At 48.1% G+C, this 14,604-nt stretch overlaps 6 protein-coding genes and 1 non-coding gene across 7 annotated transcripts; 5 read left to right on the top strand and 2 right to left on the bottom strand.

The window, feature by feature from the left end:
• Positions 1-478: 478 nt before the first annotated feature.
• On the top strand, positions 479-1,502 carry GGI43DRAFT_410643 (DUF1993 domain-containing protein). Its single transcript, XM_083206636.1, has one exon. The coding sequence runs from the start codon at positions 537-539 to the stop codon at positions 1,206-1,208; it is 672 nt and encodes a 223-aa protein (XP_083058714.1). The 5' UTR covers positions 479-536; the 3' UTR covers positions 1,209-1,502.
• Positions 1,503-1,721: 219 nt separating this feature from the next.
• GGI43DRAFT_385824 (uncharacterized protein) lies at positions 1,722-2,140 on the top strand (the record flags this gene model as incomplete). Its single annotated transcript, XM_083203707.1, has 2 exons — positions 1,722-1,953; positions 2,025-2,140. The coding sequence occupies 2 exons, from the start codon at positions 1,722-1,724 to the stop codon at positions 2,138-2,140; spliced, it is 348 nt and encodes a 115-aa protein (XP_083058713.1).
• A 711-nt stretch (positions 2,141-2,851) lies between these two features.
• On the top strand, positions 2,852-2,934 carry GGI43DRAFT_t159. The gene has a single exon. It is a non-coding gene; the product is annotated as a tRNA-Glu (tRNA).
• On the bottom strand, positions 2,931-5,886 carry GGI43DRAFT_410640 (Zn(II)2Cys6 transcription factor). The gene is made up of 4 exons (XM_083206635.1): positions 5,462-5,886; positions 5,275-5,366; positions 4,046-5,214; positions 2,931-3,990 (listed from the first exon to the last, which is right to left on the bottom strand). Exons 1-4 carry the CDS (start codon positions 5,600-5,602, stop codon positions 3,296-3,298), a joined length of 2,097 nt encoding a protein of 698 aa, XP_083058712.1. The 5' UTR covers positions 5,603-5,886; the 3' UTR covers positions 2,931-3,295.
• Positions 5,887-7,310: 1,424 nt separating this feature from the next.
• GGI43DRAFT_428894 (uncharacterized protein) lies at positions 7,311-8,583 on the top strand (the record flags this gene model as incomplete). The annotated part of the gene is made up of 2 exons (XM_083209033.1): positions 7,311-8,157; positions 8,231-8,583. The coding sequence occupies 2 exons, from the start codon at positions 7,311-7,313 to the stop codon at positions 8,581-8,583; spliced, it is 1,200 nt and encodes a 399-aa protein (XP_083058711.1).
• A 158-nt stretch (positions 8,584-8,741) lies between these two features.
• On the top strand, positions 8,742-11,667 carry GGI43DRAFT_111316 (uncharacterized protein). The gene has a single exon (XM_083198924.1). The coding sequence runs from the start codon at positions 9,415-9,417 to the stop codon at positions 11,497-11,499; it is 2,085 nt and encodes a 694-aa protein (XP_083058710.1). The 5' UTR covers positions 8,742-9,414; the 3' UTR covers positions 11,500-11,667.
• A 117-nt stretch (positions 11,668-11,784) lies between these two features.
• GGI43DRAFT_410631 (uncharacterized protein) lies at positions 11,785-14,564 on the bottom strand. Its single transcript, XM_083206634.1, has one exon. The coding sequence runs from the start codon at positions 13,976-13,978 to the stop codon at positions 12,158-12,160; it is 1,821 nt and encodes a 606-aa protein (XP_083058709.1). The 5' UTR covers positions 13,979-14,564; the 3' UTR covers positions 11,785-12,157.
• Positions 14,565-14,604: the final 40 nt, after the last annotated feature.

Here is a 14,604-nt window from a genome sequence, read left to right as displayed (position 1 = left end):
AAGATCCTGGTCGCATGTAGACTCTGCCAACTCTTGATTGGCCCCTTTTTGCAGCAAACGTCGCTTGAATCTAGTCCGTAGATCGTCGACTCTGAGCCTCCTTTCGGGTCGTCGGGCATGCTTGAACCGCGAGTCTTTCGAGCCCAATTGACGCTGTCCTTCCCCTCAATGCTCTGCCCTGCATGCAGCGTAACATCTGATAGGATAATGCCACTGCATACGCTCTAAATCCTACACTCTCTGTCGCATCCTGTGCTCCACGGGGTTGGCATCTCGCTTGGCTTGACCGCATTCAAGGGCGGAACTCGGTTCGATGTGATTCTAATTAGTAAGCTGCCTGCTACGACCTCTGTCTCAAAGCGGTAAGAAGAGCCAAGTGTGGGAGCAAAGCGGTATGGATGGAGTCTGTTTAGCGTCATGGACCGCCAAGTGCTCCTCAGCTGTAAATAAGTAATTTCCATTACATACACGTAGCACTTGCAGCGTGTGGACCAGGCTACTTGCGTACTATTCAGGAAGGGGGATTGGTGTATGGTATGATTCATTATGTGTGTATATATATGTCTAAGAGCTTTCCCGCTCTCGATAGATGTTTAGTAAATCCAAGCACCAACCGCCTCAATCTTACCATCGCTGAAACTCTTCACGTCCAAACTCTTCCCTCTAACAACATACCCAATCACATAACACCGCCTACCATGAGCTACTCTCTCTACGATGCCACCATCCCCGTGGCTAAAAATGCCCTAAAGTCTCTCTCCAACATCCTCAAGAAGGGCGAGGCCGCACCAAACGGCGCCAGCCTCCTGGCAGCTAGAATCTACGAGGACATGCTGCCTCTGACCTTCCAGGTCTTCATGGTCACCGACACCTCAATCAAGATTGCCGCTCGTCTGCAGGGCGTTGAGCCTCACGCCTGGGAGGGCAAGATCGAGACCTACGCCGACTGCTATAGCCGCATTGCCAAGGCTGAGGAGATCCTCGCCGCCGCCGACAAGGACCTCATCAACAAGCGCCAGACCGAGACCGTTCCCCTTGGCCTGGGCAGCAGGGGCACCGTCCAGATTCCCGGTGCTAGCTACGCCAATGGCTACTTTATGCCCACCATCCTCTTCCATTTGACCACTGCATACAACATTCTGCGCAAGGAGGGCGTCCCTCTGGGCAAGACCGATTACATGGAGGCATACAGCGGTTCATTCGCTTAAGAGTCTAGAAAAGTATTGGGGCATTGAGATGGAGACAAAAAGGAGGGGCCACTGGCTAGTTTCAACAGTGGGCTTTTTGGTTTGAATGGATTATGATGACTATGGGATTACCAAACTACCATGGAACAAGCACTCTACACATGGTGTTTTTATGTTTTGACAAAGAGCGCCTTTCAATCAATACCCGACATGTTCTCTTTTCAGAAAAACAAGAGATAAATAATTAGTAAAATAAACAAAATTATCCCATATAACATGCTATATCATCGCGTTTAAACAGAGCTTCTCATTTTCCAATTGTGGTTGTCTTTAATTGCAGGGTATCCTGGCATCGCGCATGTGAAAGTGTGTACCTCCGCTGCTAAGTACTGCTGGAAAGGTACATGCAGCTTTACCTTTGTCCACTACTGCCCATATCAGTAACTTTTGCCCATCATTATTAATCGCGACCTCCTCTCAATCTCAACTCCGCCACCCAATGCTGCGACTCCTCCCATAGCAACGGCAGAGATCATGTCGCCCTACTGGTATGCGCTGCGCCTTATCCAGGCCTTTGAGGACAGAATCGTTGAATCTGTAGGTGCACCGCTACTCTCTCCCGCTGAACTGCTGATTGCTCACCATTGGCTCCAGATTCTTCGCGTGCCAGGCTTCCACCGGGCCGTCGGCCGAATCCATCGTGCGATCAACGAGAAACAGTACGGCCGGAATCCGCACGAGCCGCTAGCACCAGGAGAAGCTACAGGTAGGATACTTTGATCCTCTAGGAGAGTTGGTTGGCGTAAAATGCTGGGCTGACGAGATGGTTCGTTGTAGCGGATCCCAACCCAGGAAATCGAACCGACGGATTCCTTAAACATTTTCTCGGCGAACTGAAAAACCAGGCTCGTGGGAGACCAACCGACATATCTACTAAGCCTCCCACGAAGTGAATGAACCTGTCGTGGACTCGAAACGAATTACTATACATCGCTCCAATCGCAATACAACCGATCCAAAGATACGGCAACCAACCAGCGATACAAACCCATAATAACGCTACTCTACGGATTTCCGGGAAAGCAGCCAAAGAGAAGCATCAGACCCCGAGCGCTCTGCCCGGATGACTGGGCACTGCAAGGGCAGTCTTGACCCTTCTTTACGACATCCATGAACGGCTATGCTTTGCGCTGGCCTATTCAAATACGCATACCATCTCGAATATGGGAAAGAAAGATCTGAAAAAAGGTCGTAGGACATATTTAGCATAAAACCTCACACTCTGCATATGCGAGGCGCATGGCTGCCTGCTGCTGATATCAACTACGGTTGGTAAATTGTGAAGAACACATCAGCGTCGATATGAATGAATTACTTTGATACCCTGGTTGCGAGACATGTACCAATTTTCGGATTTTATTCTCTACTCACTGCTTGTTATTTGCGCTTTTTTTCGTGATGGCATGTTTCCAAGGAATTTACTTTACATATATAGTCTATGTACTGCGAATCGGCTCTAACGTTCTGATACGATATGCCAAATGACCTTGAACAGCTTTATGTTAGCGAATTGTAGCTTTTCTGAAAAATAGCTTGGGAGCAGTTCATACGCTGTTCTTCGCTGTATAGTAGCTAATAGGGTAGCTGCTTTCAACAAGAACACATCCGATATGGTGTAGTGGCTAACATCGCTCGCTCTCATTACTCGAGTGCCGAGCAGCCCTGGGTTCGATTCCCAGTATCGGAGAACATTTCTTTTTTGCTGTTTATTCATCATGAAATATCTCCTTTTGTGCAAAATTCTTTTCTCCCCCCTCTCTTTATCTATCTGAGAAAGCAAGCAACGAGAAGAGCAAAATGGTATCCAATTTAATTTGTTCCCTAGATTATTTACATTTATTAGCGCCTATTACGCAAAATTTGTTTGACAGCGACAGATCAATCCGCTAGTGATGTCGACAACAAGCTACCTTGAAACGCCTTCCAAAAACAGCCTATAGCCTCGCTTCTTTACACGCAGAAGCACCCTCATTTATATATTAAGTAAGTGATTACTTATAGAAGAGCACTTTCGATCCAACTCTATTAAAAGCAGTGAATTATCCATCTCAGTATGAAGCAAATTGACCCCAGTCTGCCCAGTTAAAGGGGAGGCCAATATCCAGATTTGCTTCTAGAGCATCTTCCACGGCGTCTAGGTTGAAGTTGGGATCGATATGCCCAAAAACATCTTGACCTGAGATAGAATTGATCATGGAAAAGTCAATGACATTATCGAAGCCTGCAGCGGAATTGATAGTTGTAGTGTCGCCTGATGACGTATTTGTTCCCAAATCTTGTGCAGCAGTGGGCCCTTCTTGCTCATCAACCGTCAACTTGGCCGGTACGTCGGCCGGCTGAGGACTGAGCTCTTTGGCTAACGTGTTGGCCGCGCGCTCCATCTCTCTCAGGACGCGCTCTCCAAGCCCGGAGACAACGCGGGCACTCCAGTAGTGGTCTCCGTATGCCCGGAGGAGATCGCAGTTTCGCCTGAAAGCGTTCATTGCTCTTGCGCGAAACATGGGCAGCCGGCTGTGTCTCATCTTTCGATATTCGACACTCAGAGCGAGTGATACGGCGTAGGGAATAAAAGGAAGGGAGCTAAGGCAGTCTCTTGGTACTGCGCATGCGATGCGCTCGGCTGCTAGAGAGCGGCGAGCATTGGCGGATGGTGGTGGCAGCGTTGAGGCAGCGATTACTGTCCCTGGCCGTGGCAGTCGGCACGATAAGATTATGACGGCGTGGTAGAATGTTTCAACAGTAGCTATTAACTGGTTAGATACAAAGGCATGATCGTACTTGACATGTCAAGGGCTTACCAATGAGAGATGCCGGGACTTTTAACGCATCTGCGTCTACAATCATTGCTTCAAGAACGGGAAGATCGATATATGCCACTTTATCAAACCCTGAAACTTGGGCACTGGGCCCTGGGCGATATAATTCCACCACTTTATCCAGCCATTGTGCCACGGACAATAAAAGCCGAAAGGCGGGCGGGCGTTTCTTGATGCAGGCATCGAGATCGGCTCCAATATCTCGCTCGTGGATTAGAGCCGGCCGCCCATACATGGCAGCATTAATTCTGTCTAGCGCCCAAACTGCACAAAAAAGATTTTCCAAGTCGCCGTAATTGGGCCCGTCGTAGCGAAGAAGATGCAGGCCTAAAGTCTGAATGTGGTGTATCGCCCTACCTCCAAGCTGGGCAGGTAAATCGGATTCCTCAGCGCAGGTAGGCTGAGTGTAGAGGGACAGCATAGTGAGTGCCTGTATGTGCACCACCCGATCTGGAATAATGCTAGTTTCCAACATGGCACGAACTGAGGAGGAGAGTATGGTAGAGAATTCCGCAGGGGGCAGCAGCTTGGGACCTTTATTTTTCAGCCGCAGATACGAGATCATTTCTGGATCAGAGCCAGCTGCCAAACACGCGAGCTGTCGTAGTGCAATGTGGGCAGGATTATCCGTAGGGCCATGGAGAGCAGATTCTGGGATAACGGGAAAGATCGGGTGGACCTTTTGCAGAAAAATCGCCCTCAACTTGACATAGTCTTCCTCAGGGGGCATACAAGACAGACAATGCTCTCGAACAAAAGGAAGCATAAAACTGTCCATGAGAGGTGGAGGGCGAGAGGTGATGAACTGAGACTGCTGTCCGGTCCCGGCAGCCGGAAACCAGATACCAACGTCTCCTTTCTGTGAAGAAGCCCGAGTCACGTTGGGTACTGCGGCCTCCATGAACATGCCTTCTGGGTTCAAGTCTCCTACGAAGCGCGATGACTGAGGCCTGTTGGTAACATTCGGCGCAAGCTGGGGAGTGGCAGGCGCATTTGCTGGAATTTCTCCATGATTGAAGCCTGTCGGAAGAGAACGCCGTGCGATGGGCGACAAGTCAGCGCTCAGGCTGACCCTGGTTGTTGATGGTACGCCATCTTCCCCGGCAAGCGATCTCGCACGAACCGAGGGCGTGAGAGACGATATAGAGGCTCTAGATCTGGTCAATGTCCAAGCTCAGCTTGCTTTGGTGACACTGTGAGGAAAGACTCACGAGGACTGAGAGGGTGACGCATCTGGCAGGCCCTTGTGGTCGTCCAGTGAGAAATCATCAGCGGCGGCGTCCTCCGCATGGTTGCATTTTCGCTGCCAGCCGCACAACGCCGTTAGCAAAGCCGCAAAAAGATGTTGTGAAACTCGGCGAACTTGCGAATCTCATTGGAAATAAGATTTGCGATTACCTTTTTCCGTCTACACGATTCACAGGCTTGCTGGACCTGCCGTCGCTTCACGGGCAAACCGCCACGAGCGGGATCTGACGCGACGAACTTAACTTTGCGTGCCGGCGCAGACATGGCTTCTACATTGCTTGCATGCGTCATTCGGCACCTACAATCGCCGTCATTTTCCTGTTTTCCTAGGATAGGATGGGACTTTGGTGTTGCGCTGCCGTAAATAGCTATTAGGAGTAAGAGTAAGGAATATGCAATAATGCAGACATGAGGCTGAGGAAGAGAAATAATGCGAGTCACGAATGCCGTGTATTATGGGCCTGGCTCAGACACTTTAGGCGTTATCGGTGGTAATCTGGACGCCTTAACGTTGTTTGAAGGCGCTGCTGACAGTGGACGTTGGCAGGTTAGTCAGGCGCGAGCGGCTATTATGGGGGCTTGGCCGCGCTCGGTGAGCTGAAGCGGAACTCGCTCAGGCTCTGCCTCACTTTGCGTTACAGCGCCCTTTGCGACCATTATTGAGGCAGTAATTTAGCTTAGTCATCAGTCTTTTGCTGCTCTGTCCGTCATACTATAATTCCATAATTCAGCAATCACTCAATCTATAAGTGCTCATTTTTTGTTACAACTTCTCGCTGACTGAAGAATTATCCAAGCTGCATAGCTATTTCTCAACCAACTTCGGACACATTTTGAATTTCCCGCTGAGATTTCCTCATTTTTCTCTGGTCACTTGGGCCGGAGTTATTCAGTGAATCACCAAGTTATTCTCGTGAATGGAATAATATTTATTTATTTATTTATTTAATAATTCAGACATATTTTTCATTTTATGACTCATTGATTATGCGGTAAACAATTGATATATATATTAATTATACAGGACACTCGTTCGCCTCCAACAGGGCGATTCTATATTCTTTTACCTACAGGCAAGAAAACAAATCCAGAAGACATTCCAAATACTCGCAATGATTTATTCTAGCTGTTCTATATCATTCGGAAATCGTGCTAACTACTAGCACCGCCGAGATGATGCGTGCATCTTGTGAAACTTGTTTGGCTAAGCATCATGTGCCTCCCTTGCCGTCATCAGCGATCTATGGCAAACACATATTATGATTTGCTTGTATAGGCGGATAAAATTTTGTCACTACTATTATATCATGTGCAAGATATCCTTAATACCAGGTACCATACATAAAGGCCTCTGGTGACCACTATCACTGCTACTTTTTGTCTTGAATAGGCCTGACTGCGAGCTCTTTAAGCTGCTTTCTGTGATAATGACCAATTGTGCTGCTCATATCCTTGTATATCACTCATTTTATCACTGTAGTATATATATAAATATTCTAATAAATAAAAGTTTGACCCTGGTCGTGTTCTTGATCCCGTTTTCATCAACAATTTTGTCAGCTCCATTCGTATATAAGTTTGTAACCCCCATGCCGCGCATACGTTTAAAAGACGACACTGGCTTGACTTCAAAAGCTGCAGCAGAGATTTTCCATAGAAATATTTCAAAATGCTGCCGATATTCGACATTTCTTACATAATGCAACAACCAAGTCAACCTACTATGCATGAAGTGCCCCTCTCAACAACCGTGGAAGGCCCCTCGGGGAGATCCAGAGAGGGACAGCCAAACTCCGCGCGAGACCATTACTATCAACTACAGAGAGATCCTCCTAGAAAGCCTTGGTATTATAAGAAGAAAATGCTTCCATTTACAATATTAATGACAGTAATTTCGGCGTTCATAAGCTGCATAATCGTGGTGGTAAAAGTAACTCGAAAGTCACTTTTGATGATGAAGACGCATCCAAAGGAAACCATAACGCAGTCTGTAACGGCGATGGTTACATCGCCTATAACCTTGACAGGCGTGTTTAATGTCACAAATAGCTCTTCTTCTTCATCGACTATATCCATGAGCAGACCATCTTCTATAACTACAACAGCGAGTGCGACGACTCTCTCTTCAAGCCCATCATCTATTCTGTCATCGTCGAATCTCGCTTCAGTTTTTGTTGATGGCGAGAATAGCGAAGATAGCTTGGAAATTTTAATCTGGCAAGATGAAACGGGATCTCTTTCTTACCTGGATGGAGAGTCTAATCTCAAAAGTCGAAGACGTATTGACGATTTACTGAAAGATGCACCGCAAGCGAAGAATGGGACTCCTATGGCTGCCGTGGCAGACGATACCACTATTGCGCATTTATTTTACCTTGATGAGAATAATACTGTTTCACATGTCTTTATGGAGCCGAGAGGTAGCTGGAGTCGTGGAGGTATGTCTAGCAGTAGTAAAAGCGGCCCCGCTGCGCATGAGATGTCGATGCTCTCAGCGGCGTTCCACCGAGGTGAACATACCACAAATGTTGTGGTATTGTCGTATCAAGATCCGGACGGTAATTTGCGGCTTGCAATATCAGAGGACCCCAAGAACGATGATGATTGGTACTCGGTCGATTTTGGCCCCTTTACCGGACGCCGCAAGATTGGAGATCGGGGAGGCATCGGTCATGCGATTGCAGGTGATTGGCAAAATAAGAGGCAAGATTCCGATGGTTCCTTTAGTGGACTATTGATAGCGATTGAAGAGAGTGAAGAAATATCGCCCTGGGAATGTTCGTTGGATTTTCATGCATCCTCAAAGAAGGAAGTAGAGTGCCATTTCTTGGACAAAACTTTCTTAGGTAGGTGACTACGAGCGATGTGCTTGCGCGTCAATGTAAGATTTAATAGTACTAACTGAGCTTTACAATCTAGATTCCAATGGCCAAGGAATATCCATATCATCACGATTAAGCCAACTTGCGTGGGTACGTACTGGCCATGGTGAAAGCAAAGATCCGGCTCAGACGCTTCCCTACGAATTCGCTTTGCTCTATATGAGTTCAGGAGGGAGCATTAAAGAGAATCGCGTGGGGATTGACATCCCAAGGATTGCAGGACCTGGATTTGATGTGGACATGAACTTTGATAGCTTTGCGACAAATGATAACAAGACCGTGTATGCGAAATCTGGAAGCGATGTTGTGGTGTTTAGGTTGGATGCCGATGGATGGCAGTGGAAGGTTGATGGAATTGTCAACACGGCTATTTCTAAGAATGGTTCATAGGAACATGTAGTTTAGAATTCGCGACTTTAACTTCGACTGGTGCGCCGAATAACAATTCCCTTATTTATTTCTTCTCCACGGTTTGGAACCTATCTTGCTAATCCAGCTGGCCTGATGGGCTTGGCTGCATGCCAGGATAACAATAACAATGTCATTTTTCAATTAGCCTTTGTCTCAGTCTTGGATCCGCTTCTTTGATTCAAAATTGTGCATCTACTTACATTCAATGCCGCGTTACTTGCGTGTTTGTCCTTCTCTGTAATTGGTATCTGGATGTAATCTTCATATGAGCGTGCCCTGATTGTACCCCAGAAAGCAGTGAAAATGCACGGGCTTTTTTGATCTCATGTATTCTCTCGAACGTGCATATTTAACTCTTAACCTCGTTGATAGCATATTATCCACTTAGGAAGATAGTAATTTGCAGTCTGAGACATAATATAGAGCTTCCCCGGAGGCAGCGGGGCCGGCTGGCCGATCCATTCGGGCGCTAAACTCGAGCAGGCAACATGTAAACAAAAGGAGACCCGGCTCGGGCATGGGTTGGCCGCAAGGGCTACACGAATCTATGCGCGAACACGCTCATGGCAGATGAGGGGCAAGTCTCTGACGCGGTCTGGGTTGTGCCTACAAGTATGCATTCATGTGGGTTGTTTATGTTGGATGCCGTTTGGAAGTTGATGGTGCCATAAATTGTACCCAACCAATGTGCCATGCCGTAATGTTTCCCCATCATTTGGCCGGGTTCATGCTTTCATTAAGCCGCGTTCAAGAGTGATTTGTGTGAAAATAAAAAGAGAGAATCCAAAAAATACCGCAGAATTCATCAAAATGGAGGATTTAAACCTTGCTATTGCGTTGCGCCGAGGCCGGCGATGCAGCACGAGCATGACTGTCAGATCGGAAGAGCGTCAGGCTCTATCGACTGCTCCAAGGACCCCTCGCCGAAGGAAGAGAGGTGCCTGGCATTCTGACCCAGGCTCTACCATACATTCGAGTGGTCTTACACCAATGGTGCGGCGCACATCTCTTTCAGCTTCGAATAGACGGTCAGCCGCCCCCGCAAGCGGTGCTGGATTAGCTCCTTGGTCAAATGGCCAACCTGCGGCTGTTAATCTTCACCAGACAATTGATGGCCGAGTTGAGCGCCGGGTGCGCCGCAGCAACCTCCGCGATATGCTTAGTAAAATTGACCAGGAGAAGCGGCGCAATGAGCAAATAGCCAAGGCACAGATTACCAAGCTCAAGGCCGAGTTGAGAGCCCGTGACAGGGAAATCTACAGAATGCAAAACGCTACTATGATCTTCGACACAGAACGGATTTGGGATCTGGAGCAGCAAGTAAAAGAACTCAAAGGCCAGCTCGCGACAAAAAGTATACCAAGCGAGGAAGCCACTCAGTATTTTAGCTGCGAATGGCCATCAGCACCAAGTATTGCATCAACGGATGATCTCATGGACATGGCTCAAGATGAGGATCAATTCGGTGATACAACCGCGCAGGTCAAGACGCCACCTCGAGCGAGATATCCATTCTTAACACCTCCCGCAACAAGTCCAATTAGGCTTGTATCGCCATTCTCTAAGGATGTGTCGCCGGATGCTCATACTGAGGTGCAACTGAATTTTTCCGACGCAGATAAGAAGCAGCTGGAAGACGAGATTGCATCTCTGGAATTGGAAGTACAGAAACTGACAGCAACATTGGATTCGTATACTGCCTTGGGTGCGCGCATAAGTGACGCTCTATCAGATGGCACTCTAAAGAAAAGAGGGACATTATCTCTCGAAGCAGTCGAGAACCAAGTCCAATTACTATTACAAACCATGTCCGAACAAGCTGCGGCAGTTGCACATCTTACCAACATCATAACTGAATTAGGGTTTCCAGGCACCGATGCCATCGAGATGATTATGTCGCTGGCTTCCGGGTTTCAAGCAGCCCGCCTCGAGCTGGAGTATCTCGCACCAGGAGAGGCCAAATTGCCTCCTACCACCCATGGTGCCGACATATTGGATCTACTACTGGATCGTCTGCGAACCCTGTCAAAGAAGACAAGAGAAGATGAAGATTCTATTGATGAATACCATGAAATAGAACGTTCCCTACGTAAGCAGCTCGATTCACGAATCTCCGTCATGGAAGAGCTCAATATCAAAGTTGCTGAGGCACATCGTGCCTTGGATGAGAAAGACAGTCAAATTAGAGAGCTTGAAATCGGCAACAACCGACTCAAAGGTGCTGTTGATGGCTACATTCGTGATATCTCAGAGCTCGAAGGATTAATAGAGCGTATGGAGAATGAGCATCGTGAATCAATACAAACGCACGTTGCTCAACAAAAGTCAAACGAAGAGCTACTCTCCGCCAAAAATGCTACAATCGCTGAGCTAGAAGCAAAGATTGAAGAAGCAGTTGCTCAAACCGCAGAGCTTCTCAAGGAGATGAGCTCCACCGAGGCTGATTTTGCCCGACAGTCGATCGCTATCAAGAAGCATCACGGTGCAGCTCTCTCAGTTCGTGATACGCGGATCGCAGAACTGCGTGATGAGATTGATAGAGTTACTGAGTCGCTGCGGGTTGCTCGCGAAACCATTCACGTCCTTCGGGCTGAAAATGGCGGGATGAGGGGCGAAATGCAAGAGGAAAAGAGGAAGGCGAAAGACGCCATGGATTCGATGAAGGAAGAGCTGCAGAGAGTTTTGTACTTGAGTCAGAGCTTTCTCGAAGATTCTCATGGGGCTTCTACCAGTGGACGTGTTGCCACTACTCAGGGAGATGCGGATAGTTCACGGACGATTGTACGCGCAGGCGGATTTCCGGTCGGGAGCCTGAGTCAGATAGGCACTAGGAGATTGAAGAGGAGGTACGACAGCTGTTTGGAGCTCCTCAATGAAGATGGAGTAGACATTTAAAGTGGATGACTGTCAATCATTTAGAGCATTGAAGAGCATACATCTGGCGTTTGGTAGAAGGAGGACAGGCACTTTCGTTATATTTACACGTATATATTATTACTTTGTTTTGCCACAGATACATAGGAATATAGCACTACCTTTTCTTTCTCAAGTCTTTACATATTTAGTAAAATAAATTTGTCTAAAAATCAGACCTAGGTCCGCTTTAGTAATCGGTTAACATATAACGAGCTTCAATACATCTCCGCAAGGTCCGCGGAAGATGCGAAATGGCCACGCACGCTTTGGAATCAATATATTTGAGTAACAGCTAATTTGTAAAAACAATTCTCATAAACCATTAGAGACCAAATAAAAAAAAAAGAAAAAAAGAAAAACCGTTGTTTAACTACATGTAATTATCGCTCGCTATGCAGTTTGCTGTGGCTGTGTGCGCAATACGAAAACTTGCTAAACGAGATCAAGAGCAGATGCATGCAGACGACGCGATATAATACAATCTCTTGAAAAAATCCAAAGAGGGTCCAAATTCAAATCCAATTCCAAAACCGAGATAATAATAAAAAAAGTGTTCAATTTCAATTTTGCTTTTTGGTCGCTTCCGTTTCTGATCGTTCAAGGCTTAACTTCGTGATTCAAGACTCAAGTTCATGATTTATTCGTAAAATTTCCAATTGGGTGTGTAATCGGGATGCAACTCCAAATCTAGAACCAGGGCTCGGAAGAGCTCAATGGGCATAAAGTTGGCCCTAAGGAACGAATCGTTGAATTCTTTCTCAGTCAAGTGGCCGTTCTTGAGAATCTCCCTTCGCAGCTCGAAAAGCTGCACGGCGCCGACCATGTAGCCGGCCTGGTAAAGGGGGCCGTAGTCGCCATTGAACGACCTTCTGACTTCACCTTCGGCTGTGGACCTTTCGTGGCCAACCCAGTCGACCAACATGTCAATACATTCTTGCGGCGTCATCTGACCGAGATGGAACTTGAGAGAGAAGATGATACGAGCGCAGCGGTGCATTCTCCAAAACAGAGTTCCAATGCGGTCCTCTGGCGTTTCGAAGAAGTCACCTCGCTCCCAGAACACGTATTCCCAATACATGGCCCAGCCCTCGATGCTGAACGGCGTCGTGAATAGCTGTCTGTGGCTGTTGTGTCGTTCGGACATGAAAAGCTGAAGGCGGTGGCCGGGAATCATCTCGTGGAATGCCGTAGCGCGGGCAAAGTGTCTGTTGTTGCCACGCATAACCATCTTCTTCAGCTCGTGTGACATCTCGGCGGTGGGGTAAGAGACCATGATCAATGGTCCACCCAAGAAGAAGGGTGCGACCTTTTGCATCTCGGGACTCATCATGGTCATGCGAGATACCTCATCTGCCAATGGTGGGACAGTGACCAGGTCGTGCTCCTTGACAAAGGAAGAGCCCTCACGAACCAGCTTCTTCACAAAGCCTGCTTGCTCGCCAGGAGGGACAAAGTGTTTCTTGACAGAGTCGAGTGCCTTCTTCCAATCATCGCCGTAGCCAAGCTCGACGGATGCAGTCTTCATCTGGGCCTCGCAGAACTGGAATTGCTCCTTGGCAAGGTTGATGAGCTCCTCAGGGGAGTAGACAATCATCTCAGCCTCCAGCTCGTTAATCAGGGCCTCCCTACCAATTGGCTCGCCAATGATGTCTCCAGTCTCTCCTTCATGCATTCCCGCCAACTTGGTCTGAATGAGGGGAATGAATTGAGACAGTGCGAGGTCGGCTGCCTTCCATGGTGCCGACGCCCACCAGTCAAACATGGGGTCATACGACGAATAGAAACTGAAGAATTCCTGAAGATGGCCTCGTAGCTCGATGACCGTCTTAGATGCCTTGTAAGCAGCCGTCTTGGAGATCTTGATCCGGTCATGCTCAATGCCCTCCTTGACTTGGCTGACCAGCTTGGCAATGTCGTCGAGCTGCTGTGCAACGCGTTCATTATTCAGTGGGTCGACATCTCGACGAGCCTCGCACAGGGCGGTGATGAGCTGGGCAAAGGGAATCAAACGCTGAATCTCCTTGTTGGACTCCTTCTTTGCGTACAGCCCGTGGGACTTGCGGCGGAGGAAGTTGCGGAGCAGCAGAAAGTCGATCTTGTCCGACTGGTTCATGGCCTCAAAGTCGAGGCTGAACAGGGCCTTGAGCTCGTCTGAGAAGTACCGGCGGAGACGCTCGTGGCGGCCCGGCGACACGGAGACGCTGTAAAAGACCTCGAGCTCCTCTAGATCGACTCTGATCCTGCGAATGCGGTCCGGCAACGACTCCGGGACGTGGTTCTGGCTGGGCTTTGGCAACGCGACCCAAAGGTCGTCCATCATCAAGTTACCGCTACTTGCACTGTTACCGCTACTTGGGCTGGTGCAAGTATCAGCGCTGCCGCTGACGGACGGCGTCGACTGGCTGGCCGCCGTCCGGCTCGTCTGAGTCTCAGTCTCAGTCAAGCTGGAGTCGCTCATTGTGAAGGTTGCGCAGGACTTCCTAATCAGTGATAATGAGACAAATGGATACTTTCGACAAAGGGAAGCTCGTTGCTTGTAAGCTCCACGCTAATTGGGAGGTTATTACGGTGAGGGGTGTGGAAGCTTTTGGTGGAAGAAGCTCCTGATTTTCTCCAAGCAACTGCTAGGATTAACGCTTCAAGCTAGTCCTCGTCCGTAACGCGTTATGTTGGGCCCTATGTCGATTTGCATAAATCATAACTCGAGAATTATTGGATGGCATAGCTGTGTTTCTCCATAATACTAGTAGATAATAGTATTGCGGGCTCCATGTCGGAATTGAGTATAGCCGCTCTGGGTAGCGAGGGCTCATCGACGGCAGGCATCTTTGAAAGTTTGATGGAAGAGATATCTCCTCGCAGATAGAATTCCTAGTCTTGCAGCCTTTAGCAGAAAAAAACGTAATTAGAGCAAGACTACTTGGACATAGCCGGGAATAGTACGAAGGACATGTTAATTAATATACGAGCCTATGTTCGGGCTTAAGCCACAGCTTGGATTGAGCCCTCAGGTCCGAAAATTTCCTATTACGGCTTACAAATGGCAGGCCTCGGAATGACAATGCCGATGCCGACGCCGGCGGC

This window comes from Trichoderma evansii (assembly GCF_050947405.1).
Source record: "Trichoderma evansii strain SZMC 28006 chromosome Unknown GGI43scaffold_16, whole genome shotgun sequence".
Lineage (NCBI taxonomy): Eukaryota > Fungi > Ascomycota > Sordariomycetes > Hypocreales > Hypocreaceae > Trichoderma > Trichoderma evansii.
Note: the sequence above shows the minus strand (reverse complement) of the source record. Positions and strands in the feature narration are given on the sequence as shown.

Excerpts from the sequence above, each read along its gene's own strand:
- GGI43DRAFT_410643 (XM_083206636.1), top strand. The coding sequence starts at position 537 with ATGATTCATTATGTGTGTATATATATGTCTAAGAGCTTTCCCGCTCTC.
- GGI43DRAFT_111316 (XM_083198924.1), top strand. The coding sequence starts at position 9,415 with ATGGAGGATTTAAACCTTGCTATTGCGTTGCGCCGAGGCCGGCGATGC.
- GGI43DRAFT_410631 (XM_083206634.1), bottom strand. The coding sequence starts at position 13,978 with ATGAGCGACTCCAGCTTGACTGAGACTGAGACTCAGACGAGCCGGACG.
- GGI43DRAFT_410640 (XM_083206635.1), bottom strand. The coding sequence starts at position 5,602 with ATGACGCATGCAAGCAATGTAGAAGCCATGTCTGCGCCGGCACGCAAA. Across the intron at positions 5,215-5,274 it reads GCGTCACCCTCTCAGTCCTC|AGCCTCTATATCGTCTCTCA; the intron begins GTGAGTCTTTCC and ends GACCAGATCTAG. Across the intron at positions 3,991-4,045 it reads AGTCCCGGCATCTCTCATTG|CTACTGTTGAAACATTCTAC; the intron begins GTAAGCCCTTGA and ends ACCAGTTAATAG.